The sequence below is a fragment of the Panthera uncia genome, assembly GCF_023721935.1.
Source record: "Panthera uncia isolate 11264 chromosome A1 unlocalized genomic scaffold, Puncia_PCG_1.0 HiC_scaffold_16, whole genome shotgun sequence".
NCBI classification, from domain to species: Eukaryota; Metazoa; Chordata; class Mammalia; order Carnivora; family Felidae; genus Panthera; species Panthera uncia.
In genome coordinates, this window is record NW_026057576.1 from 1,675,026 (window position 1) to 1,702,381 (window position 27,356).

The window sequence follows — 27,356 nt, forward strand, 5'->3', positions numbered from 1 at the left end:
ACACCCTCCGGCCCGAGGGCGCTTCCGGAAGACCCCGGAACGCAGTTTCCTCCAGGCGTTCCAGTCCTGCCGTTAACAGAGTGCAAGGGCGTGCTGTTGATAGGTGTTGTCCCCTCTTGTTGTCTCTATCTTATAAATGACCTCCAAGAATAGTGGCAATAAAAAAAAAAAATGTTTTAATTAGATTCCCTTCCAGTTAAACGTATTCCAAGTAGCTATTTGCACTTGAAACTGGTACGTTTCGCAAACATTAAATTTAGGCCTTTGTGTAGTTTACTCGGTCTTAGAGGAATTAAGACATTAAATTGAGGCTTTATATGCACGAAGACTCTCAAACGCTGCACTTTGCTCAGATTTCCTCCTATGATTTGCCTATCCAAACTTAATGTGGTTAATGTAAGTCTAGTTATATGCATTTTTCATTTGGGGGTTAGCTGCAAAAAATGGAAGAGATGTAAATGAGTGCACGATCTGATCGGTAAACAGATGATGCAAGGTAGAGGTCTTCATGCTGAAATAAGACCAGCCACTAATTTGGCAAACAACGCAATTATGAGGCAACAACCTTCTCCATGAAAACGATGGATACTATTTGGTCAGCTGACTTGCCATTACTCTTTCATTCAACATATGTTAAGACATCTAGCACAGTACCTAGCACATAACAAGAACTTAATGTAGGAAATGTCCCCCTTCACCTTCGCTGTTACCAAGTCGTCAGATTTATTTTCATTCCCCAAGGCAATCTATATTATGTTCCTACCTTCCTTTCCTTCATTTTATTAATTTTATTATCTTGCTAAGTTTTATATATTCTCCCAAATACCTTTAAATCTTTTCTGGGGCAAGGTGAGGATATAAATGAACTGCTGAGCTGCCAAACGATGCCATTTGGTAGTTCGTGAAAGAGGTTTACAACTTTGTGAGTACCATGCTTTCTATTTTAAACATAGTTTCCGGGTCTGTAACAACCCATGTTTTGTTTTTGTTTTTGTTTTTTACTTTGAAAGTTTTGAACTGATGACAAATCTACTAAATACTTCAAAATCAGATGTAACTTAGCAAAACAGCTGGAAAGAAAAATGTAAAACTAAAGGAAATCAATAATAACATGAACCAAGAAATAATTAATAACCAACTTTTATGGCAGTATATTTTTTACAGAGGTAGTGTTCCATATATACAAGACTGCCTTGGCTTCTAAATTAACAGAAAAGTTTATGCTAAAGAAAATTAGTTTGGGCTTGAGACATCTTTTTAAGCGTTCAAAGTTTCAACTGCTTTCATATCATGTGAGACACGATAGTTACCTTCATGTAATGTGTATGACATGTTATTTTTATAATTAAAGTGACCTAGATGTCAGAAAGTTCATATAATTATACTTCCACCAAGAGTGCTGACTGGCCAGACAGCACGTCTCATTAATACATGAAGATTAGAATTTTCCTGGTGAAACATTTTCATTGTAATTTAATGGTTATTAAAATCATAGAAAAATGTAAAACATCAAAAGCAATTTGACTGGTATTGAAGTAAAGTGAAGATTATTTGTCAAGTTAGACTTGAAAGATGCTTTCAAATCAATTTCAATTCAGGAATTACTCCTTTGTTTATTCAAAAATTATTTTTGTTCATCTCACCACTCTTCAGAAATGGTGCATAAAAGGAACAAAGATTACCCTGAAAAGGTTTCTTAAAAGATGAACTTACACTCAAGTTTTTCCTTTTCTAAAAAATAACTAGAAATTACCTATAATTACAAGAACAGGTTCTGGTGTTTTTCTTCCATTCTCCAAGTACTGTATTACCAAATTACTCAAATTAGCCTAAGCATGTTGCAAAGGCTGTTCCCTAGAATTCTAGTCCCATAAGATGCTTTGAGAAGAAACCATTAAATAGGCTGATGAAAATCTCATTAAGATCTTCTAGAGCTCCTGGGGCCCCCCGGGGGGGGGGGGGGTCAGTTGGTTGGGTGACTGACTCTTGATTTCGGCTCAGGTTGTAATCTCAGTTTTGTGAGTTCAAACCCCAAGTCTTGCTCTGCACTGACAGTACGGAGCCTGCTTGGTTGGGATTCTCTTCCTTTCTCTGCCTCTGCCTTGTTGGTGCTCTCTCCAAAATAAATAAATTTTTAAAAGATCTTCTAGAGTTTTCTGATGTGCATTAGTGTAGTAAAGCTTTAACTTCACACAGGAAAACAAAACAAAACAAAACCTTGTTTCATTTCTCCAATTTATTTAGTAACAGCTAAGTTATAAAGAATTAGTGATTGGGGCACCTGGGTGGCTCAGTCAGTTAAGCATCCAACTCTTGATTTTGGCTAAGGTCATGATCTGTTTTGTGAGTTCGAGTCCCACATTGGGCTCTGCACTGACAGCAGGGAGCCTGCTTGGGATTCTTCTCCTCTCTCTGCCCCTCCCCCTGCTTGCACGCTCTCAAAATAAATAAACTTTAAAAAAAAAAAATTAGTGATTCATGAAACCTACTTTGGGAATCACTGTTACGATTTTGTTGTTGTAGAATTATGAGGTGAATATTCAACAGAAACTGAAACCACCAACTTAAATAGATCAATTTTCTCGTATAGAAAAGAAGAAAAACTAATATGGTGAACTCTATTCCAATACTAACGTGGTGGTTGTGGCTAGGTCACATTTTATTCATGTTTAGATACGACAGTACTTAAAAGTAATTAATGGCTACCAGGTATTGGACTTTATATTAGAACACATTGATGGATCAAAATGTGTTCTTAGAAACAATCTTTAAATATAATGCAATCTATTGAGCATCTATTATTATATCCAATTACCATGTTTAAAATTTTCCATTTAGGAAGAATGAACATTTATGGTCCTGTGATATAGAGGATATATTAGGAATTGGATTTAGGTCTCTCTACCTCTCCCCTGTACTGTACCAGTTCATATGGCTTTACCAGGTCAGTCCTCAGAAAGGACTATCCAGGGCAGTGCAGTTATAAGAAGGGGTACAAACGAATATTGCAGCCTAAGATCTCAGGATATTAGAAGACTAACCCTGGCAGCAAAGTAAGCCAAAATGAACACTATCAAAACTTAAAACCGCAAACTACTGTGGAAATAAAAATATTTATTAGCACACCCCTATTTAACTGTTCTTTGCTTCAGTTTTTTTCATTCTTCGACTCCAGGAATCCTCAGAGACTTACCTCCGTTCACTGTCATGCTAGATGTTAAAAATAACTTACCAGGAAGGAGGTTGGCTCATGGGCTAGAACTAAGACAGTGCACTGCTATTAGTACTGTATGGGACTTCTGAGCAGAAGACTTTCTCATTAGTTTCACCCAACATGCCTTTGCTTCCACTTAGTTTCAAAAAGAAAGTCAAACTGAACTGCCATTTGAAATGACAAAGAATGCACAAGACTCCATCTGGGAGGCGACGCTTAAAACACAAACAAAAATGTCAACCTAATCAATGCACCAGAGGCATTATTCACAAGCCACTCAACATAAAATGACTATTTTTAGAGAGAACCATTAAAGATGACTATTTACAAATACTAATTTTTATATTTGGGCCCTTTAAAATCATTTATGGCTCTCTTCAAGAGACAGGTGATCAGCCTGTGCTTGAGGTGCCCCTCGAATGTAAGAGGGGAAACACTCAACATGCACTCTACCTACTGTACCTCTTAAACAACCTGCTTCTTCTTATCTACACTCGGAGTGGAATTACATTTCAACATAACCTAAGAAATACCATTATAAGTCAATGAATATTCAAAGCAAAATCAAGTTTAAAATAAATATATTTCAAAATGCATTTCCTCTTCTTAAAAAAATTACTTTTCCACTGCACATGTTTACAAGATTTAAGATTGGGTGAAAGGTGAGAGTGTGTAAGTCTAACACAGAGCAGGATGGTAATTCTCCTTTCCCTGAAAAGGCCGAAAAGAAAGACCCGAACTACTAAAAATATTTACTACAAATACGCCCAAGTCCAGTGATTTAACTAGTCACTCTGAAAATGTTTCTAAAGCCAGGAGGTGAGATAAAAATAAATATGTTCAATATTACAGAATATAAACAAAACCTTTTCTTTCTGAATCCTGAATACTCTATTAAGGTTTGGGTATTTTCCCAGAAGGTAATGCAGATCTTTATCTATACAGATATGTCTCATCCCATGTTTTTTATTTAAAATTATTTTATGACTGTGTAATGTCCCCAGTGTCAATCATCCTATGATTGTAAATGAACTAGCACCATTTCAATAAGCTTCATAAAATAGCCTAGCTAAATACCCATGAACAAATCACACACACATGGTCAAAACAAAAATGTAATAAAAATATTTAGTGAAAAGACACATTTTTAACTCCCATTTATGGATTTAAAAAATACAAATAAAATTTTATCAGTTTGATATTCAGCTTGTAACTGGCTCAATACATAGCCTTGATTTATTTCCTAAAATCATATTGTAGCATCTTTTGAAAAATTAAATGCAACTTTATACCTTCATTAGTAATGTTCATAGAGGTAAATATTTAAACAGTATACTCTCGTCCCTGGGTCTCTTAAAAAAACTGAAAAGTCTTAGTGTAAGTTTAAAATTTTAATATTTATAAATTTAAAAAATTTTACACGTGCTGAATGGTAGCAGTGCTAACATTTTGTGACCATTAAACCACAAACTCACTGCATGGAGCTTCTTTCTTTGTACAGAGAACCAAATCACAATCCCAGTGCTTGCAACGTGTCAGAATTTTATGTGGTAAAAGACACCACTCCAGGAAGCCTGGGCTCAGAACACACTTGAGGTCACATCCCCATCAGGTCCATAGTGCGGACACAGTATTTTTCATTTCAGGCTAGGAAAAGGAGCTATCAGTACACATCTGATAGCTCCTAGTAGCTAAGAAGACCGAAAAGGAGAAAACTAAATCTCTGCACCGGTGAGAAGGGCTGGGAATAAGGAAGGAGTGAAACCCCAGTGGATGGGTGGAGGAAGATGGTTTCGGGTGCGGCTCAGGAGTCTCGGGTGCAAACTGCACCTCCCAGCCACCGCCAAAGCCGTCTTGCCGAGTTTGTCTTTCCCAAGCGGAGAGCGCTACCGGCCAGAAACAGATCCCTTCATCCATCCTCTTTAACACACGACGGACGGCCATTATGAAGTTTGTAGCTTCACGTGGACCAAACAGGTCCTCTGGCGAAGTACGTCACGGGTTCCCATTATAACCAGTCAGGAATAGCTCACACTTCTCACATCGAAACCTAAATATTTAAAGTTCAGCCTGAACCAGGGCACTTCAAATCAATTTGAGCTCGGTAATACACCAAATGTGGACACTTGTTAATTTTAGAGAACCAATTTTTAACGAATCCTTAAATGTAGCATTTTACCAAATCAGAGAATATCCATTTACATTTTAAAACAATTTAAAACATTATTATATCCTCAAATCAGCTATGCTGTTTTGTAGAAGAATTGATAGAAAATTAGGTTAAAAACTTACATCCAATCAGTTCCTTATTCTCTGGTTACAAACAAAAGCAAAAACTCTAAGAAGCACTGAGGTTCCTTCTGCCTTAACAGCTAATATTTTATTCAGGAACCAATATGATAATTATCCGTCAGACATAGCTAACTTAGTAAGGTTTAATGACAACCGCTTCTAACGGTAAGTGGCAAACAGAAACAAGTGAAACTGTAACAGACAAGAGTCTTTTAGGGGTTCGACTGACACTGAATAGTAGGACGCTCGAACTTGAAATCCTTGAAACTGAAAGCTAGTTACCTCCGATACTTGAGAAATGCATACCAATATAAACAGAAATGGGATATATGGTGCTATTAGAGAGACAAAGACTTGACATCTTGGTAAAAGAGAAAGTTCAACCAAAGACAGTAAGGGGAGTGTTAAATATTGCCGACTGGGGGCAAATTACAGAGATGCTTGGTTTTGAAGTGAAAACCGAAAAAGGTAGTAACCATCATATCTGAACAGAGTAATGTAATCTAATTAGAAACATGATTTACAATGAAGGCTAAATTCTTTGAAAAATATTGCAAAGTGTTTTTTTTTTTAACGTAAGCTGTCACACTTTAAACCCGACAAAAAACTCAATGCAGTGATGTTAACATGCCCCCCTGTCTCCGAACAGATTAAGAGGCAACAAGGCAGAAAAGACCCAGATAACTGTGTTGAGAAGGACACTGTCAAACACTGCCAAGCAGTCTGACCCAGGCAGTCACCCGTCCAAGATGAACTGTAAAAGCAAACCACTGCTTTTAACAGAGCTACAAGAAGACAGTTACAGGTGCTGTTATATGGAGAGAAATTGTGTATGGACCAAGTCCTTAGCGACTGTGCCCTGGGATTCTGTAGAGATTGTGCCTTTGGGAAAACAAATGGGCAAGGAAAATAAAATAAGAAATAAGTCAAATAAAGAATGAATTGAAACGAGAAGTTAAAGGATGCTATACATGAACAAAAGAAACTTTATAAAACACAAAATTCTAAAAATCATATCCTTGACAGTGTCCCTTTAACATATAAAAAGGGGGGCACAAATAATGTTTTCGTTTTTAGAACTCTTTTTAACAACTTAGTTTCAATCGTAAAAATCAATTTACTAGAATTAAGCCAGTGCTCTTTACATCCACTGGGCCAAGAACATTAAAACAAAACCCCAAAAAACTAGCGTCAATAAACATAGCCAAAGACGAAACTGGACAGAGTAAAACAAAAGACCCAAACACTAAACAAATATTCAATAAGGCAAACGTTAACACAAACACCCTGAAAAGAAGTCTTAGCCGTTGCAATTAAAGTGGCATCCCCATTACCTAGAAAATGGTGGTTGCTTTTTCCTCCAGTTTGCCACTACTCAACGTTCAGGGGACACTGGAAACATTATTTGGTCCAATCTGAAGTAAATCTCACTTTTAACTGAAACTGATCTAATGAAATTGCAGGACTATAATAAAATCTGGGCAAATTCAGCAAATACATTTCTGTCTAGGAAGAAGTTATTAAATACTGACACCTTTTTATTTACCAAGGTATTTCTTTCCTACTCATCTTTATTTATAATAACAATTTGATCATAGTTTTGTCATGGCAGACCTACCCAGTCAGTTGTGTATTTCAGTGTCCTTTGGCAAAGGGACTATTCTTATTGAACACACAGATACACACTGCTCACAACTCTGAAGAAAGCATGAGGGAGGTGGGAAACGTAAAACACCAAGAAAGAATATTGCCACAAGTTAAGGGAAAAAAAGAAGAAACCTAAAAATAAATGCACTTGTTCAAAGTGTTCTGAAAAATACAATACGTGTATTTCGTGAAGAGCGATCTTAGTTTTTTCCTAGCTGTCTTTTAAGATGTTTTTGCTCCACCTCAGTTATTAATCAACAATAATCGAATTAAGAGTGACGTTCCTCAAAAAGTTACGGCCTTAGGCTTTGCATTCACTCGTGTCTAACATCACATGCACAGGTTGGATGTAATTTAAATGCTCCAGTTTTGTTAACTGTGAGTAGCACGGAGTTCTACAAAGTTCTGCACAGCATCACGTGTGAAGATGCATATACTATATGCAATTCAGATATGAAGACTACGTTAGAAGGACAGTTGAGCCTGTAGGTGTCAAGGACACAGCAGGAGAAAGCCCACCCCTTGGAAGCACAGTTTCAGAGCGAGCCTGTGCCAGATTCCTGTCACTGTGTTGTGGGATTTTGACATCGCAGTGGGCAGAGCTTCATACGCCGGCAGTTTATAAATTAGCTTTCATTTCCATAATTTAAGCTGGCACACAGAACTAAGGGGAGCATGGCAGCAGTACAAAAGTCCTGATTAGAAAAATCAAACTAGAGGATCTAAACAGGAAGTTTTTAATCTCTTAAATTAAATGTACATGGCTCCTGTGAAATGAGGAGAATGTCCACTCTAGCGTAATTATTGCCCCTAATGCCCCAACGTAGAATAGTCTGTATGAATCAGTAATTCACATCCTTTAAAATAGTTATTGCTTAAGCAAGCCATTCAGAATAGATTATTAGCCATGGGCTACGTGGCTGAAGAGAAACATATCCAAAAAGTTAGACTACATACGAATGAGACTTTCATTTCACTCATAAACCCAACATAAATACACGATCAAAAGGGCACCAGATTCATAGCAGCTAACACCCTAAACCAACTCTGAAGCATCAAGACTTGATTTCTTACTAAAACAAATCTGCCCTTTTTTGTATTTTCTTCTTAAAATTAAGGCAATGAAATGGCTACAGTTCCTAAAGTTCTTTTTATGGAACAAAAATATACACCCATTTTCCCCCTCAAGTTCAGGCATCAGAGTGTGACTGGAGGCCTGTATCACACAAAGCCTGCAACACCAGGCTGATGTTACAAACAACAAAGAGCCAGTGTGCCACAAGAAGCCAGCAAACACCTGATGTTTCTTCTTCCTGCTGAATTACAAACCTAATCATCAAAGGGAGGAAACGTTTGAAAGCACAAAACCTCGGAAGAGTTTCCACTGTCTTTTGCATTGATTCAAAACTTGTGGGGTGGCAGAGGGGAGGAGCGTGTTAAAATGAAGAGTCCAAGGCCCAACAAACAGAAATTCTGACTCTGAGGGTCTACAGTTGGGCCCAAGAATCTACCTTTTCAACCAGCTCCTCCAATGATGCAGGTGGTCTATGGACAACATTTTGAGAAACAGTGCCGAGCATACGTCCATCTAATATATTTAATTTAACAAAGTCTACACTTTGGCTAGCCACCTAATGTTTCGATAAGGGGGAAAGGCACTGAATGTGCATTTCATGGTGCCCATATCTGTTTGCACATATACGGAATTGAAAATCTTAGATCACCATTCAAAATCCACAAGACACATATGACAGACTGTGGCTAACACCCAACAGCGGAAGCTGATTCAAAGGTGACCTCTCCTGTTTCACTGCATTACATATCAAACTTTCAGGCTCTCCGAGATCCAAAACGGCCAAAGAACTGAAGAACAGGACAAGACTCAAGTCAGCTTTTAGCAATTCAGTGCACTTTGCAGAAAGGATCTAAATTAAGCATAAAGTTTTGTTGTTTATTTTACACAAAGGAGGCCACCAACATTTGCCATAAACTCTTCTAAACTCTTTAGGAAGGCCATCTTCTGCTTCCGGTCCAGCGTCGGAGGAGTGCTGCTTGCGGTGAGCTTGTTGAAGGCATCTGCTAATCTCTGGTAAATAACTGGGTCTTGCTGACTTGACAGTAATGTTTCAACCAACTCGGAATATTCAGCCTATTGAAGAGATAAAGTGTATACGTAAGAACATTTAGCTTCCTCAAATGTCACACAAGTAGATGATATCAGGTACTACCTTGTGGGATTTCTGAAAGGTAGGGTCTGACAACAGCTCTTCTTCTTTTGCATTAAAGTGCAATTGTCATATAATATTCTATTAGTTTTGGGTGTACAACACAATCATCCCACATCTAAATACACTGTGAAATGATCACAAGAGCTCTTTTTTTTTTAATTAAAAAAATATTTTTTTTATGTTTATTCATTTCTGTTAATTTTTTTTTTTTAACGTTTGTTTATTTTTGAGACAGAGACAGAACATGAACGGGGGAGGGGCAGAGAGAGAGGGAGACACAGAATCGGAAGCAGGCTCCCGGCTCTGAGCCGTCAGCCCAGAGCCCGATGCGGGGCTCGAACTCACGGTCTGTGAGATCGTGACCTGAGCTGAAGTCGGACGCTTAACCGACTGAGCCACCCAGGCGCCCCTGTTTATTCATTTTTGAAAGACAGAGAGAGACAGAGCACAAGCAGGGGTGGGGCGGAGAGAGAGGGGGACACAGAATCTGAAGCAGGCTCCAGGCTCCAAGCTGTCAGCACAGAGCCCGACGCGGGGCTCGAACTCACGAACTGCAAGATCATGACCTGAGCCGAAGTTGAATGCTCAACCAACTGAGCCACCCAGGCGCCCCCACAATAGCTCTTTTTACTGATTAATATTCACTGAAAGTTCACTCTATTCCAGGTACTGTTCCAGCCTTTTACATTAGTAACTCACTTTTTATAACAATCCTATGAACAGCAGTACAAAAAGTACTGTTATTCTCCTGATTCACAGATGGAAGTACGTACATATAGTGAAATTAACATGTCTAAGATCACACTTTCTTTTTTTGAATCTTTATTTATTTACTTTGAGAAAATAAGCATGTCAGGGAGGTGCAGAGAGACAGAGAGGGAGACAGAGAATCCCAAACAAGCCCCACACTCAGGGCAGAGCCCGACACAGGGCTTGATCCCATGACTGTGAGATTATGACCTGAGCCAAAATCAGGACTCAGACACATAACCAACTGAGCCACCCAGGCAGCCCAAGATCACACTGCTTTTAAGCAAGAATCCAGGCTGCTTGGCTCCTGAAGCCATGTGATTACCAAGTTTGTTGTGTTGTCTCCTCTCCATTTTTCAACCACATCATTCATATTTATTTTGCATTTTATGCATAGTCCAAGTCTGCAACCTGACTTTCAAGCATTTCCCAGGGCTTTCTATAGGCACCCTGTCCACACAGCTCTGAGGACAGCAGACCCGTACAAGGCAGACAGGAGCTGTCTGGGAGGGGGTGGCATAGGGGGAGGGGTATATTTCAGTCCTTTCTCAAGGTGAAGGTGCAGACGTACCTCCAAACCAGTACTGGACTCAGTGGCTCTGGGAGAAAGGGCAGGAAAAGGAACCTAATAAATATAGGAGCATGGGGGGGGGGAGGGGGGAGAGATATGTAGTGCTTCTACTTTTAATGCCCCTTATAATAAAGCCTTTTACAGAAAAGAGGGTGTGGGGTTAAGGAACATTCAACCGAAACAGCTTTCTAAGATAAGCTCTCTTGAAAAATGAACAAACAACAAAAACTGGTCTGACACTATTTTTCATTAGCTTCTTGGGATATCATAATGGACCAAAGGGTGAAATGAAATATTAATTGCATTTGGAAAAGAAGAATAAGGCACTGGATGCAATCCCTGACCCACAACACAAGCAGGGAACCAGGGTGGCCACCCTAAATGCCCTATCCAAGAGACATACCTACTCACAGAAGAGTAAGTATAAACTCCAAATCATTTCCCTATTCAAAAGACATGGTGGTCCCTCTGGGACCAGACCAGCAGATCTCATGCTAGCCAAACCTAACGCCTTGCTCTCTTTTTTACAATGTGTGAATATGTTGTTGTTGTTGTTGTTTAAAGGCATCTGGAATGCAATGGCTTATACATACGGGGACAAGACATCTATCTTCCTAGCAAGCAACAAGGAAGTAGAATGACACAGAAAGCCCACAGACCTCAGATGGGCACCATGTGCAGAGAGGACAGCAAGAACTCAAGCCCCAGAGTACCTTCAGCTTGGAGCGTAGATGGTATAGGAAGTCTACAGGAAGGGAATCTTTAAGTTGTATGAAAAGGCCTCAAAATCCTATCTTTCTTTAAAAAGGTAAATAAAATCAAGCCCTGAGTGCCACTCACAGCAAATGCAATGGACTCTATATACTTTGAGGGAAAAAAAAGGCAAAGCATTTAACAAAAGTCAATTGCTTAGTCATGCTGGGACGTGTGCATGTGCTAGGGGGTGGGGAGACCAAAAATTGGGGAAAGGAGTGTTGGGAAACTGGGGCAGCTGATGATCTAAGATCTAATATGGTTCTTCTCATACACTTGATGGGCACCTACTCTACCAGAATAGGGAAGGGACAGGTGAGCTAACGTCACTTTTCTCCCATAACGTTAACCCCAAACAGTGAGTGCGTGCTTCCGAGTCTTTAAAGGCTCAGCAAAATAAATTGAAACAATACCTTCCTTTCCGTAGTATAATATGAAGCAACACACTTTCCCTACCACGACAGGAAATAATACGCTGTTGATTTCCGCACTTTCTCGAGGCAGATCCTCTGGGTCCCCAGTCTTCTTCGTCTGGTCTCCCTTACAAAACTGTGAGTTCCTCAAGGACAGAAACTATGCCTCTACTATTCTTTCGTGTTAATTCTTGGTTCCAAGCACACTTGTTTACGAGGACAAGCTTTAGGGCAGTGATCAATGCAAAGGATAATTCAGAACAGGGGAGAAGGGAAAGTAAGTGCTTATTCACTGACAAACAGCTTGTCAAAAGAGCTAATGTGGAAATGAAGAAATACGCCCTCACTGAAAGCAACTGAAGCACTGAGTCACAGATTCTCTAAGAACTGGGAGTATCAAAGGCCCACTATCTGCACAAACAATCTCCTTGCTGGAAATAAAAAAAAAAAAAAAAAGGGAAGAGACCCAACGAAGAGACTTGTGTCCAGTACCTGATGCAAGCACACCAACGTGTAGAAAGCTTCACCGGCTGCAGTGGTCATCTCTGTGTTGTGCTTTTGCAAAACCAGCATATCAAAAACCAGCTGAAAGGACATAATACAAAACCTCTAAATAAAAATACATGATGATCATACAATCTCCCATCCTGTGTCTAATCCAAAAAAGACAAAGAGGGGTGGTAGTTGCTCTTATCTATTAAATAAGTCTGAAAATGGAAGAAAAAAGCTTTTTAAAGACCCAAGGATTTATAATAACAGAGGTTATTCCTTGCTGTGACATGTGCCACCATAAATGAACAGACTGTTACATTTGCCACGTCAGGTTTCAAGAACACACAAGTGGAGAATAAGGTGTCCAGGGAACTGATCTCCAGAAAAGCACAATGAACAGAAAGTAATTCTTTCCTGCCCTCTGAATGACGTAAGCGTTTCCTCATTCGAATGAAGATTTACAGGCACGAACTGTACTAAAGCAGACAGTTTGACGGCATGCCAGCCGAACATCTTACCTTTAGAAAGTGCCGTGTTGCTAGAAAAAGTGGTGAATCTGTTTCCTGTGCTTTTGCACACTGCTCAGCTAATGGCGTCAAAGCTTCCAGGCAAAGCTGGCAAACTTCCGAACTCATTCTGATCATGAAGGTCAAGGAACAGACTAGGTGTATTTAACTTATAAAAGATTCAAAAATCATGGCTATTATCAAATTCTAGGAATGACCACAGTTAAGTGAGTACCCTAGTGTGCAATATGTCTTTACGGGGTTGCGAGCTACACGACAAAAGTTTTCCAGTGTTTCGGAGAGGGTCTCGGACTGTAGATTTCTAATGTGTTTCTGATCATGAGCACACAACTGATAAAAAGCCTTATTATTCTCTACCACCGGGCAGCTGAGATCAGAGACTCAACAACAGTCGATGGCATTACTAATTGGGGCTCTTAATGAAAGAGTGACTTTGGGACCAGGCACCAAAAGCCTTTGGGATTGACCTGTGAAAGGAGGACAAGATGAGGTGAACTAATAAGAGAAACACACAATTAGGGCTGTTAGACAACAGCTTTCTTACGAAATAAAACACAAAGGAAAATTTAAAAATACAAGTTTTTAAAACTTTGGGAGATTTTTTCCCCCCAAGGGATAAATGATAATGATGTTCATTTAAAGGATATGATGTCATGCCTAGTTCTAGAGAGTACATCAGACTTTTAAAAAGATCTTCAGGAAGCTGTGGTATTTTTTCAGGAAAAATCTCACAGATAAATGTGATTAATTTGTAGTACTGATTACAAAGGGTTGGAAACTGAAAAAGAAATATTAAATATTTAGATGCTTAATGATATCTAATTTCTATTTCCATTAATGCAATAAAATAAATAACCAATAAACTTGTAAATATAATGATTTCTCTTAAAAAGAATCAAGATATATAGAAAACATAAAGATCTAATTAAATATAAAAATATGTTTCAATAAAGGAAATATTTTAGTAACATGAAAATAATGTACAGTAGAAGCAATTATCTTCTGGACAGTTAATAAAAGCTACTGCCAATTCCAGATAGTCTTGTTTACCTTGAAAAAGTAGACAAAGCAGCCAAATTTCAAATAATCAAATGACCCATAATTAAAACCCTTTTGCAAATGTGTTTATTTGATTTCCAGCATGTTAGAAAAATACAAGAAGGTAATACAGATTAGGATTATGCATGAAATAGAGTATTCACTTCTTCACACTTCTAAAAATTGGTTGGACAGTCCTGGAAAACTGAAGTAAAAAGTAGGCAATCTACAGTTTAGCAATTCTTAAGAAAATACACATCTAAATGTGTAATGGTTTACTTGATGAGAACCCCCCCCCCCCCCCCCCCGCAACCAAACCAAAAAACCCTAAAAGAAAGCAATATACAGAGCTTACGAAACTTCCCCATCCAACTGGTGGCCACATGAACACTCAGCTCACGGGTCACCAATCATCTCCCAAAGACACTGCTCAAGGAGAGACACATGTGGTCCCCGCCCACTCTGTGGGAATCTGACAGCACCTCCTACTCCTCAATGCAACTTCTAACCACTTCTCAACCGCTATTTTCTTCCTTCCCACGACCGACCTCTCTTTCCCTCTCCCACTCTACCTGGTTCGTGTTCCACACACATGCGCACGCACACACCTCCCTCTTCCTTCCCAGCCATGTCTTTGTCCCCACCCTCACCCTCTGTGACAACTCACGAAAGAGACTCCCTTCTTCTGTGGTACCAAAGGAGGAAGAAAGGGCAGCCTCGTCACCACCACACCCTCAATACTGACTGATGACCCCGAGACAGGACGTCGTCAGAATGCACACAAATTTAAAAACCGTTAGTCTTGGTTTCTTACCATCCCATTTCTACATGGGGTTGCTCGAAAATGCCTTCTGCTGCTCAATCCTTAAAATCAGAGAATGATGTTCAAAAGCATGAGTGGAATACACCTAAACATATAACTTAATTTGCTCAATGACAAATGAGGGAATCAAAACTGCTAATGTCAGAATTCAGTTTCTAAAAGAACCAGTTTTTTTTTTTTCTGTCACTAATTATCAGTGAAGACAGGACTCTGGGGTAGGATTAAATGAGGGCATGAACCACGTACTGAGATGCATGCGCGAGTATAAATGACACACAATGGGAACCAGAACCTCTGATTTTCGTGTGTACTTAACAGATAAGCAGGTACTTCTACCTCCTTAATTAAATCAGAGGTATATTCTTGTCTACAACATCTTTGAACTCCGAGCAGACAGTTGGGGTTTTCACATTCACTGTCTTCAATTACCTTCAAAAGATCTTGTGACATCAGGGGCAGAATGAGGTTCACTCCATACAGAACAACATCAGCCGCAGACACAGACCTGTTTGCCGCCTGCCCTGGCTCATGTCCTCTGAACACCTCATCTATTAAGACAAAAAGGTAGTCTTAGAATTGCAACATCAATAAGCCTACAGAGTTACACGTATTCCCATCTTTGTGAGAAAGTAACCAAAGATTAAAACCCCTAAGCCAAAATATATCTATGAGTGGACATCTGATCAATCTGGCCCTGGGTCATCCCTTTGTATTTCATTTGTCAGGGTCTCTGATGCAGTATTCTGTGTTCACATTATTATTCTACAATGATGGAAACTAACGCTTCATGTTTTAAAAAGTAGAATCGAATCTACTGAGAAGGAAGTTATACTGTGAGTTAAATAATTTCCACAGTAATATTTATTTTATCTATTAGGTGTGTGAAATTTTTCTATGCTGAAGAGGAATGGGGGAAAACAGAAATTAAAATGTTACAGAAGATGGTAGTTAAAAAATAACTACCAATATTAAAAAGGCTTATTATCCTTAATCCATATAAAATGCATATAAATTAAGAATCCTCCTAAGACCTAAATAGGTAAATGAGGAAAATCCACAAACATCTATCAAACCCAAAGCCTAATGAAAAACAGTTCACTGCAATCATTAATGAAATAATGGAATTAAAAAAAAAATTTTTTTTAACATTTATTTATTATTGAGAGACAGAGGGAGACAGAGTATGAGCAGGGGAGGGGCAGAGAGAGGAGGAAACACAGAAACTGAAGCAGGCTCCAGGCTCTGAGCGGTCAGCACAGAGCCTGACGCAGGGCTCGAACTCACAAACCATGAGATCATGACCTGAGCCCAAGTCAGACACTTAACCAACTGAGCCACCCAGGCGCCCTGAAGCAATGAAAATTTTTAATGAATACTTAAAAAAAATTTTTTTTCAATGTTTATTTATTTTTGAGGGATAGAGACAGAGCATGAGTGGGGGAAGGCAGAGAGAGAGAGACACAGAATTGGAAACAGGCTCCAGGCTCTGAGCTATTAGCACAGAGCCCGATGCGGGGCTCAAACTCACAAACCGAGAGATCACGACCTGAGCCGAAGTCAGAAGCTTAACCGACTGAGCCACCCAGATGCCCCTTTAATGAATACTTCTGATTCATTACATTAAAAATGACTTTTAAATAACATTTAAACTTTTTAACGTTCATTTATTTTGAGAAAGAGAAGGAGAGAGTGTGTGACTGCGCATGAAGAGAGAGAGAGAGAGAGAGAGAGAGAGAGAGAGAGAGAGAGAATCCCAAAAGCCGGCATGCGCTGGGAGTGGAAACCTACGTGGGGTCTGTCTCATAAAGGTGGGAGCCGGACGCTTAACTGACTGAGCAACCGAGGCAACCCCCCCTTTATTTATTTACTTAGTTTTATCTTCCTTTGCTTTACAAAAAAGATAGTTAAAATGAAATTTAAAACCCTCACACCTCACCTTACCTGTATCGCTAAAATCTATGAATTCTTTTGACAGAAGGTTAGTGAGAAGTTCCATGATGAGAAGCAGGTCTTGGTACTGTTCTTCCTCTGCTGTAACATCTATTCTTTGCCGCCCCAAGTTATTCTTAGAATATACTTGCAGCAAAGTAAGGCAGGCTTCATACAGGTTCATAGCTTTGGACTGTAAGAGAACGTGCATAAATCATACTTAGTTGGGAAAAAATATCAACCCTAAAAGAAACTTGAAATTATAATCTAATAAATTTACTCTGGATCCCAACAGTAGCTCAAACACTTGTTTGAAACTCTTATAAAACATTAAGAAAAATGAAACAGCATGCATTAAAGATTGCAGTTATGTTTTAAAAATTAGCAGTTTTCTAACAAAATTTGACATCCATTTTTTTTGTTCACTTGATAATACATACTAGAGAGATAGTAAGATTTTGGCAACAGAACTGTTCTACTTCTGCTATTTACCTCTGTGTATACTATTTATTATTTTCAGATTTAATAGAACTGTTTAACTTGCAAAAGCACAGTGTACCAAACCATGGTCTTAAATATCAGAATGGCAACGGCCTGCCCTCTCAGTCATGCATCTATGGCTACATTTGTAACATTTATAAAATAACCTTACTTTTGAGCAAGTGCCTTTGATCTAACAGCAACAACAACAACAATTTACAACTCAGGAACCCACATGAAATGATTTAAAACAAGATTTACGCTAATCTACAGACAAATACAAATATATTCCTTTAAGGCAGTTTTAAAACAGCTTTCTAAATGATTTCTAAACAGTGTAAAAAGTGTACCTGTGGTTACTGATTGTAAAAGAATTTAGCTTGTCTAAATTATCCATTTGATTTATAAAGCAAAGATACAAACTGTCATTTAAAATTTTAAGCCTCAAGAGTTTCAACAGACAGAAATTGGTTAAATTTTTCTACTATTTGTCTTATCAAACACGCCTCGTTTGGATGGCTTTGACTGAATAAAATACTATATCTCAAAGAAATTTCTGGTTTTACCAACAGTTTTAGGTCAGCATTGACTTTCCTTCAATAAGCCTTCCCCTGGATTTTGAGTTCTTTTGAAACGTTCTGAAGTCTTTTTGAAAACTCCTTTGGATAATCTTCACAGAATTTAAAGGGAAGTGTCTGTTACTTTGTTATACTTTCAGGAGTTCTAATCCGAAAGAGGAACAATTAGAAAGTGCTTACCTCTCCAAGATAGCATATCTGTTTATGTGCAACTTCCACAAAAACTTCTATTATGAGATTGACGGTCTCTGGGGTATTTTTGTAAACTTCCATCAATCCAATGCAATTGGTAAGGAAGTCCATCAAAAAATTAAAAAGAATTGCTACGTTGTCAATCTGGGTAGCCTCCGCAATGCCACACAGGGCCTCCAGCGTGGCCGTGATCTCCTGCTTGACTTCCTCCTGCTGGCACATCTGCTGGAAGTTTTCTTGGTTTATCACTCTTAAGAATCGCTGCTGAAGTGGCTGAAGGACCTGTCGAGTTAAAGCATCATTCTTCTAAAAGCTTAACGCCCACGATCCGTCTCTTTCAGCTTTACTCCCTCAACCTGGAGATGTCCCTTCTAGAACATTTCTGAAAGCACCGGAAACAATGATCGCAACTACATGCTACGCTCCCCATCACGAGGGGACGCGTAACTTCTAACCTACAGAAAGAACGAACACACAGTAGACTGGTCCTCAGGGAAATGGAAATCAAAACCACAAGGCGACATCACCTCAGGTCTTTTAGGATGACCACCATCAAAAAGACGAGACAGAAAGGCTGGCAAGGATGTGGAGAAAAGGGGACCCCTGTGCACTGCAGTGGGGGTTGTCAACTGGGGCAGCCGCTAAGGAAAACAGTAAGGAGGACCCTCAAAAAATTAAAAACAGAGTTGCCATACGACCCAGTAATTCCACTGCTGGGAATATATCCAAAGGAAACCAAGACGGCACTTAATCAGACGTCTGCACCCCCCTGTTCACTGAAGCATTATTTGCAATGGCCGAGACATGAAAAAAACCTGAACGTCCATCCGTGGATGAATGGAAGGAGTTGAGATACATATGCAATCACACAGTTAGCCATACAAAATGAGGAAATCCTACCATTTGTGACCACACGGATGAACCTTGAGGGTACACGTTAAGTAAGTCTGACAAAGAAAGACAAATACCATATGATCTTACTTAGATGAGGAATTTTAATACAATAAAATAATAAAATAACAAAACAAACAAAAAATCCCAACTCTCAGAAAAAGATCTTTAGTTGCTAAGGGTGGGGGTGGGGGGAGGTGGGAAAAGGGGGATTTGAACTTCCAGTTGTAAGATAAATAAGTTCTGGGAGTGTCACGTATAACATGGTGACTATAGGTAAACACTGCTCTATGACAGATGGGAAAATTGTTAAAAGAGTAGATCCTCAGAGTTCTCATCACAAGAAAAAAATTTTCTTTTGTTGTTTCTTTCCATTGTACTTATAGGAGATCTTGGATGTTGACTAAAGTTCTTGCGGTAACCACTTCATAATATATGTAAGTCAAACCACTATGCTGTACACGTTTTGAACTTGCATAGTGATGCGTGTCAATTACCTCCATAAAAGTGGAAAAAGTATTATTTATGGAAAAGCAAATCAGCACATGCTATCACCTCACTTTCTAAAGTAATTTAGGTTCCAAAAACCACAAATCACGGAACATGACTTAGTCAATGCCATTCACAGAATTCTGTCACTATCATCATCTCTTTCCAGGGGATTAACCTCCCCCCTCAAAAAGATGAAATTTAAGTCTCCAAAGGGTCAGACAGTAAGTATCAACTTTGGAGAATATGTCAACTCTGGCCCAACTATCCAATTACAATTTAGTACAGAAGCAGCCATAGATAAAATATAAACAATTGAACATGACTGTGTTTCCAGAAAACTTTACTTCGAGAGAGAGAGAGAGACAGCAGGCCGATTTTGGTCCGTGGGCTCCAATTTGCCAAACCCTGTTCTACATTCAGCTCTGGACTGTTTTTCTCCTTTCCAATTTCTCTTGGCATAGAGTATAACTTCAGAAAATCAGTCCTGTCCTGAGTGAATATGCATATTCATGAAGATATCTTAATTCTAAAGCTATTCATATGATAATACAATTGTTTAAACTAGAAATATATGGTCAGCCTGGTTTTCTTCTGGTCTGAAGTCACAGATGACTGCCAAATTCTGTTACTGTGTCCCTTCTCAGACATTAAGAGCACTCTAGTCACAAGGATTATAGGCCAGCCACCTATACTGATACCTCTTGGTTCCTGACTTAAAGCTAATTTACATAATGCAATGTGTTCACAGTGGTTATTGGTTGATTATGCATCCAACCCCCCCCCCCCCTTGCAACTGATATGATGAAGTCCAAATCTCTAGTACCTGAGAATGTGGCCTTATTTGGAAACAGGGTTGCTGCAGATATAATTACATTGAGTTCATTAGGGTGGGCCGCCGATCCAACGACTGGTATCTTTACGCCAAAATGCACACATGGACAACATCGCGTGAAGATGAGATTACGGTGATGCTTCTACAGCCTGAGAACACTAAAGCCTACCAGTCAACCACCAGCAATTTGGCAAGAAGCCTGGAACAGATTCTCCTGCACAGCCTTCAAAAGGAACCAACCTACCAACACCTAGACCTTGGATTCTGGTCTACACAACTCCAAGACAATACGTTTCTGTTGTCTGCTCCACTAAGTTTGTGGCACTTTGTTACAGCAGCCTTAGCAAACTAATAATAATTTGCACCTCCTCGTTCAACAGAAGCGGACGTTTCACTGGTTCTTTAGGCTCTCATTTGAGTTGTGGGCAAAAATGTGCCCATGCTACAGAACGTTTGACAAAGTCATCACATATGCAGATATGGACAAATTATAAGATGGTATTTGTAAAATAATAAGCTTCAACCTATTCCATTATAAAGGGAAAAACATTAGAGAAGGTATGACTGAAATGTTTCTGTCTCCACAGAGTATTTTATGCCACCACACAGGGTAAAACATGAGAAGGTCGATCCAAATAAAGGAAACTATTACCTCTGTCCAATACTGCTGTTTGGTTTCTGTGTCCATATGTGCAAAACCGCCCAAGACAAGAGCCTTCATCAGTGTCCTCTGCACGGGACTTGACAGGAAGTTCAGAGGTGGGCTTCGACTTGCAAACTGCTTGGCTAAGTTCCACCAGTTTTCACACTGAATCACTAAGTTTGCTCTAGAAGCCGAAGTAACAAAACAAAAGACATATTACTTTACATTGCGTGTATACCGAGTAAACAAAAATGGAAGGTAACTGAATTTAATTAGTTTAAAAAAAAATTTTTTTTTAACGTTTATTTTTGAGATAGAGAGAGACGGAGCATGAACGGGGGAGGGTCAGAGAGAGGGAGACACAGAATCCGAAGCAGGCTCCAGGCTCCGAGCTGTCAGCACAGAGCCCGACGAGGGGCCCGAACTCATGAACCGCAAGATCGTGACCTGAGCCAAAGTCGGCCGCTTAACCGACTGAGCCACCCAGGCGCCCCTAATTAGTTTTTAAAGTATAGTATATAGTAAACTGATACAAACTTTGGAGTCACACAAGTCTGTACTGAAATCCCATTAGTTGTTTGACAATGTAAAATTTATTTACTCTCTTATTTAGTTACCAGATCCGTAAAACAGGGTAACAACAGTAATAACAGCGTTAACTCTCATGGCTGATATGAGAGTTAACTATATTGTAACTATAACTAAATAGTTACAATAAAATTAAATAAAATACTATATATGAAATGCTTGAAACAGTACAGTAAATTACAAGAACTCAATAAATAACAGTCAATGCTAAGAGTAATAACAATCACATTCCTATATAGTAGGAAAAATGTTTGGGGGTACCTGGGTGGCTCAGTTGGTTAAGCGTCCGACTTTGGCTCAGGTCATGATCTCACAGTTCGTGAGTTCAAGCCCCACACTGGGCTCTGTGCTGACAACTCAGAGCCTGGAGCCTGCTTCAGATTCTGTATCTCCCTCCCTCCCTCTCTGTCCCTCTCCTGTTTGTGGTGTCTCTCTCTCTCTCTCTCTCTCTGTCAAAAATAACAAGAAAGAGGGGACGGGGGGAGAGAGAGAGAGACACACACACACAGAGGGAGGGAGGGAGGGAGAGAGGAGGAAAAATTTCCAGAGTTTGTTGTAGAAAACACTAAAACTCTTAATTTGCAAAATTATTAAATTATCAAGTTTTTCTCACCTTTATTTTTATTGTTTTTTAGGTTTATTTATTTATTTTGAGAGAGAGAGAGAGAGAGAGAAAACAAGCAGGGGAGGGGCAGGCGGACACAGAGAGAATCCGAAGCAGGCTCTGTGCTATCAACGTGGAGCCCAATGTGGGACCCGAACTCATGAACCATGAGATCATGACCTGAACCAAAATCAAGAGTCAGATGCTTAACCGACTGAGGCACCCAGGCCCCCCAAGTTTTTCTCATCTTTAAAACAGAATAATAGGATATCTGAAAAAATTAAATGAGACTACTAAAGTGTATTAAAATGTTTTTAAAACTATAAATTACTAAACACATATGTTTCTCATAAGAGTCTTTGATGCCAAATCCTTGAATAGTCAAAGCAATCCTCAATTGTACCATGAGAAAGCTCTATTGACATTTATAGCAATAATATGATATTGAGTGTGTCTTTTTTTTTTAAACACATTGCTCCAAAATGCAGGGTCTATTTGCATTTAGGACCATGTAACCGTTTGCCACTTGAAAGACCACACACACACACACACACACACACACACACACACACACAATCAGCCTCCAATAATCACCTTACCTTTCTCTTCTTTCCACCAAAGTGACAAGGAGCTGCACAGTGTCATTTGCAAGGTCCTGCTCACTACTCCACACTGAGAGGTTACTGATGACTTTTTGTAAGAGGTAGCCAATAATCCACTGAGAACCTTCTGTATCTGCTCCAAATGCTGTACTGAATGGCAGACTTATCTTAAAGGAGAAAACAAAAATGTTAAGGTCAGAAAGATCAGCTTAAAAAGAAGTGCACAGAAAAATCAAACTGAAGTTAGTGTCTAAATCTGGAGTACCGCTTACTTCGCATCAATTTTATAAACGCATTCACTTCTGGGAGTCCAAAATAAAACCTCCTCAACCCACGGACATCTTCCAACGTGAGTTAACTTTACTCTCATTAACACACTAACATGGTGTTCATACCAAACACAAAGAACGTAAATTAATCCATTCCCACTGGTAATCTATAAATTAATATGGTCAAAATAAGCTGAATCAAATGATGTGCTCTAAGGAAAGTTATTAAAATCGTACATCGTTCACACAGTTCTCTTCAACGTGGAAGATGTTCAGCTCTTAGTTACATCTTGATGAGAAAATCACCAAGAAAAATATTCTCATTTCCACAAGTGTCGAGTCCATAAATCCAAACAAAGCCAGTTTTATATTCTGACCTGATCGTATAGTTTCTCATCCACCAGGAGGTAAGTCTTTGCCCAGCGTTTTAGGAACCAAACGATGTCTTTGCCCATTTGAGGGCTTAGGAGGTGAGTGAGGTCTGCTCTTATCGCTCGAGATTCAACCTCTGAAACTCTGAGAACAGCAGATAATAGCCTGTAGGCATAAAAAAGAAGTCGTTTATTCTTCCATTTATTTGGCCGTCTAATAATATTTGTTTCTGAAAAGTCCTTTTTGTTATGTTTTCAACTCTCTGAATTTAGGCCAGGCTATAACTTGAAATTTTCATCAGCAGGATCAAAGTCCCCGTTCATTGCTGACCCTTCAGAAGCAGGAAACAAGACTCAGTCGTGGGTAGAGACATCCTTCTGTGCAAGTCTCAGCATTACCATCCACAGAGATTTTTCACATTCGAAATGGAGAGATACGTACAAGTAAAAGTTCAGAGTAAAGGCTACATTCTGCAGCCCTTCATCACTACTTCACTCCACGGTTAGCACTGTTTATTTTGATACATTTGTTATTATGGCGGAGGGTCTGGTAACTGACTTATCCAGAATGCTCTGAACATTAAATCTTGCCTCTAAGTTGGACAGTCCTATACACTTCCTAACAAACTTGATTCTTACTGGTATTTTAAAATGCAAGTCTTGCTAAAAAAATTATCCACGTAAGCGTGCATACTGTCCTCTCCTACACTACATGATTCATACGGCTCTGTGGTGTTAATAACAGCACGATATGCAGAGAAGTTAGAAAGTCTTGTTCCGGGGGTGGGGGTAGGAGAGAAGAGAATCCGAAGTGATACATATTTAGCTTGACTTGAGCTAAAAGGCAAGGAAGCTGAGGATGCAATTGAAAGGATCCATCTTAACATCATTTTATAGATACCCTGCCAAGACCGGGATCCTAATCACCTGAACTGTGGCTTCTGCTACTTGTCTTTACTGTTCTCAAGATGACTAAAAGTGTCTCCCTGTAATGAAATCTTACATTTCAGTTCTTTGTCCAACTGTACATCTCGAAAGTACTAGATACTATTTATCGCCCTATCCTTTTGAAATAATTTCTCCCCTTGAACCACACAGGTTTTTAAGTTTCTACCCCCAGAACATCCTTTTTCCCTATATAACACCTACTCCCTATACTACCTACCAGTGCTCAAATTTTCAAAAATTATTCTAGGGTGGATATGAACGAAAATACTCCAGGACCTCACTTACATTTAAGTTAATGTATCAGATTTTTCCCGTAAGAATAGTTTGAAATGATATAATCTGCAGCCTAACAGAATTTGAATTAAATAATTACAGTAACTTTCTAAATTTATGCACAGGAATTTAATTATCAGTGTTTTGGTACCCACCATCATCCATTTGAAAAACAAGTTTTTCTTTAACAGTTGGAAACTTAATACATTCTTTTTCTCCTTAAATTTTTATTTCTTTTCCCCACAGGTTATCTTACTGTAAATACATTTTTATAGTCATTTTTATTGATTATACCACATCCATCTCTGAAACAAATGTCTAGTTATTGAAAAGTCACTTTAAAAATTCCCAGTGACCATAAGACTTGGTTCTAAAATGTGTTTTGGACTTATTAGTATACAATTGAGCGAAGATAACACAAATTTAAATTATTAAACATAGGGGTGCCTCGGGGGCTTGGTCAGTTAAACGTCTGACTTGGGCTCAGGTCGTGATCTCGCGGTTTGTGAGTTCGAGCCCTGCGTCAGGCTATGCTGACAGCTCAGAGCCTGGACCTTACTTCGGAGTCTGCGTCTCCCTCTCTCTCTCTGCCCCTCCCCTGCTCGCGCTCCTTCTGTCTCTCTCTCTTTCTCACAAAAAAATAAACATTTAAAACAGTTAAAAAAAAATGTATTAAACATAAAACTAAAATTCTATGCATTTGTGAATGAGATTAATGTACCAGGATTTTGTTTTTCCAAATTAGTTCATGCATCTGTGAAAAAAAATGGCTAATTAAAAAATAAATTATTTTTAAAAAATTAGCAGCCATTAAAAAAAAAAAAATATATATATATATATATATATATATATATATATAAATTCCTTATTCTTAGAATGAGACAGAGTTGAGCATAATTTGATTTGATCCCTTTTTCATTTTTATAGAAACACGGAGAAAACCTATTCACATAAATGGAAAAAGCAGTTTTAAAATAGCAGGGTTCCTCGATTCTTTGAACCTAGTTTTATGCAAAACATCACGAAGATCTACTATCAAAAACTATTTTTAATCGTCTCTTAGCTGACAATGTGATTTCTTGAGCGTCCCGTAATGCAAAGGGCTGAAGAGCTCCTGACCTGTAAAGTCCGCGTCATCCGCTACTCGGTCATTCACTCCCACACCACACACACAATTCGGAACCGTCGCTTTATCTGGCACCGCACGCTTTTACGCACCTGCCTCTCCGTTACGCTAAGACTCAGAACGAGCAAGAGCTTTGCCTTTCTCTGGCAAAGCAGCGCGGGCTCCTGCGGCCTCACTGCCACAGCCGTCGGGCGAGCACAATCCCACGGGGCCGCCTCTGACAGAACCTCTCACAGCCACCGGCCTCTCTGCACCCCCACTTTTACCAGTGGAAACGCTTCCTCACCTGCCTGGTCGCCCTTTGAATCCACCTTCCGCGGCACAACCCCGCTACGACCGTCTGACCGGTCCGCCTGCCCACTTCCGACGTCCTCCACCACTTTCACTCCTACCTCAGTCGCCCGATCCCCAGCGCCAACCCTACTTCTCCACCTCCGGAAACGTCTCTCCCCGCCACGTTCACACGTGAGCCACACCACACTTCCTCTTGCTTTAGGCCATGCTCTCCTCCCAGGCCTCGGCCTCTGCTGTTGTCGCTGCCTGGAATCCCCTTCACCTTTTGCTGCGTGTTGCAAACTCCTACGCATCCCTCAACTACCTGCCTAAATAAATAAATCTCTCCAAAGCACCCCCTGATCCTTCCCCTGCCAACAGGTTAGGTCAACCCAGGCGCTCCTCTATCCCTCTTACCAGACTCCTGTTGTAGCCTCAGATCCTGGCATATGGGGGAGGTGGAGGAACAACTCAAAACACTTTTGTAATTAAAGTGTAGCTGACACACACGTTACGTACAAAACATTTTTTAATTGTTGATAATTCCAGTTTCTTTTTTTTTTTTTTTAATATTTATTCGTTTTTGAGAGACAGAGAGAGTGTGAGCAGGGGAGGGCAGAGAGAGAGAGAGAAAGAAAGAAAGACACAGAATCCAAAGCAGGCTCCAGGCTCCGAGCTGTGAGCACAGAGCCCGATGTGGGGCCTGAACCCACAGACCATGAGATCATGAGCCGAAGTTGGACGCCTAACCGACCGAGCCACCCAGGCCCCCCGATATTTCCAATTTCTAATCCTACTTTGATTTCTTAAGTATGGTATCTAAACATACTTCATATTTCAGACAGCACTCACAGTTTCCCACACTCTACAAGTGAATCTTGAATTACCTTTGCATTCATAAACCACAAGTCTGCAAAATGGGTCAGAGCTTGTTAGTTTCTCACATCTGCTATTATCACTCTGATTCAGACCACTATCATCTTTCTCTTGGATTACTACAATTAGCCTCTTCATCGGTCTCCCTGCTTCCATTTTGTCCTCATAATTTACTCTCAGTGCAGCAGAGGAACCTTTTTGCACAGAAGTTCTGCTCGAACCTTACGACAGCACCCTACTTCATTCAGAGCAAAGGCTAAAGCCTTGACCTGATATCCCTCTGTTTTCCCTTCTATCTTGATCTCCTGACAAAACTCCACCTCATTCTGCTCAACCCACAATGGCAGTTCTTACTATTGCCTGAATATGCCAGACGTGCCACAGGGCCTTAGCATTCCCTGTTCGCTCTGCCTGGAATACTCTTCCCCAGGCCTTCACGGCCTCCCTCACCAACCTCAAGTCTTTGCCGACAAGTCACCTTCCAAATGAAGTCTGTACCGATTACACTACTTAAAATTACACACAGTCCCCGAATCTGCGCTCCAAATCCCCTCACCCTGTTCATCTAGAGCACGTAGTCTTCTAACACTATTTTTCCTTCCTTCCTTCCTTCCTTCCTTCCTTCCTTCCTTCCTTCCTTC

At 39.7% G+C, this 27,356-nt stretch overlaps 1 protein-coding gene across 2 annotated transcripts in view; it reads right to left on the reverse strand.

Annotated features, from left to right (window-relative positions):
• Positions 1-4,592: 4,592 nt before the first annotated feature.
• Positions 4,593-27,356, reverse strand: part of XPO4 (exportin 4) — a 119,437-nt gene continuing 96,673 nt past the window's right edge. The window contains exons 14-23 of one of the 2 annotated variants that reach the window (XM_049647332.1): positions 23,226-23,385; positions 22,577-22,746; positions 20,795-20,969; positions 17,916-18,209; positions 16,690-16,870; positions 15,178-15,296; positions 13,534-13,665; positions 12,879-12,995; positions 12,361-12,453; positions 4,593-9,302 (exon numbers count right to left, since the gene is read on the reverse strand). In XM_049647332.1, coding sequence (XP_049503289.1) covers positions 9,105-9,302; positions 12,361-12,453; positions 12,879-12,995; positions 13,534-13,665; positions 15,178-15,296; positions 16,690-16,870; positions 17,916-18,209; positions 20,795-20,969; positions 22,577-22,746; positions 23,226-23,385 — 1,639 coding nt within the window. In that variant the 3' untranslated portion in view covers positions 4,593-9,104. The remainder of the gene's footprint in view (positions 9,303-12,360; positions 12,454-12,878; positions 12,996-13,533; positions 13,666-15,177; positions 15,297-16,689; positions 16,871-17,915; positions 18,210-20,794; positions 20,970-22,576; positions 22,747-23,225; positions 23,386-27,356) is intronic. The other variant, XM_049647333.1, reaches the window with a different exon arrangement.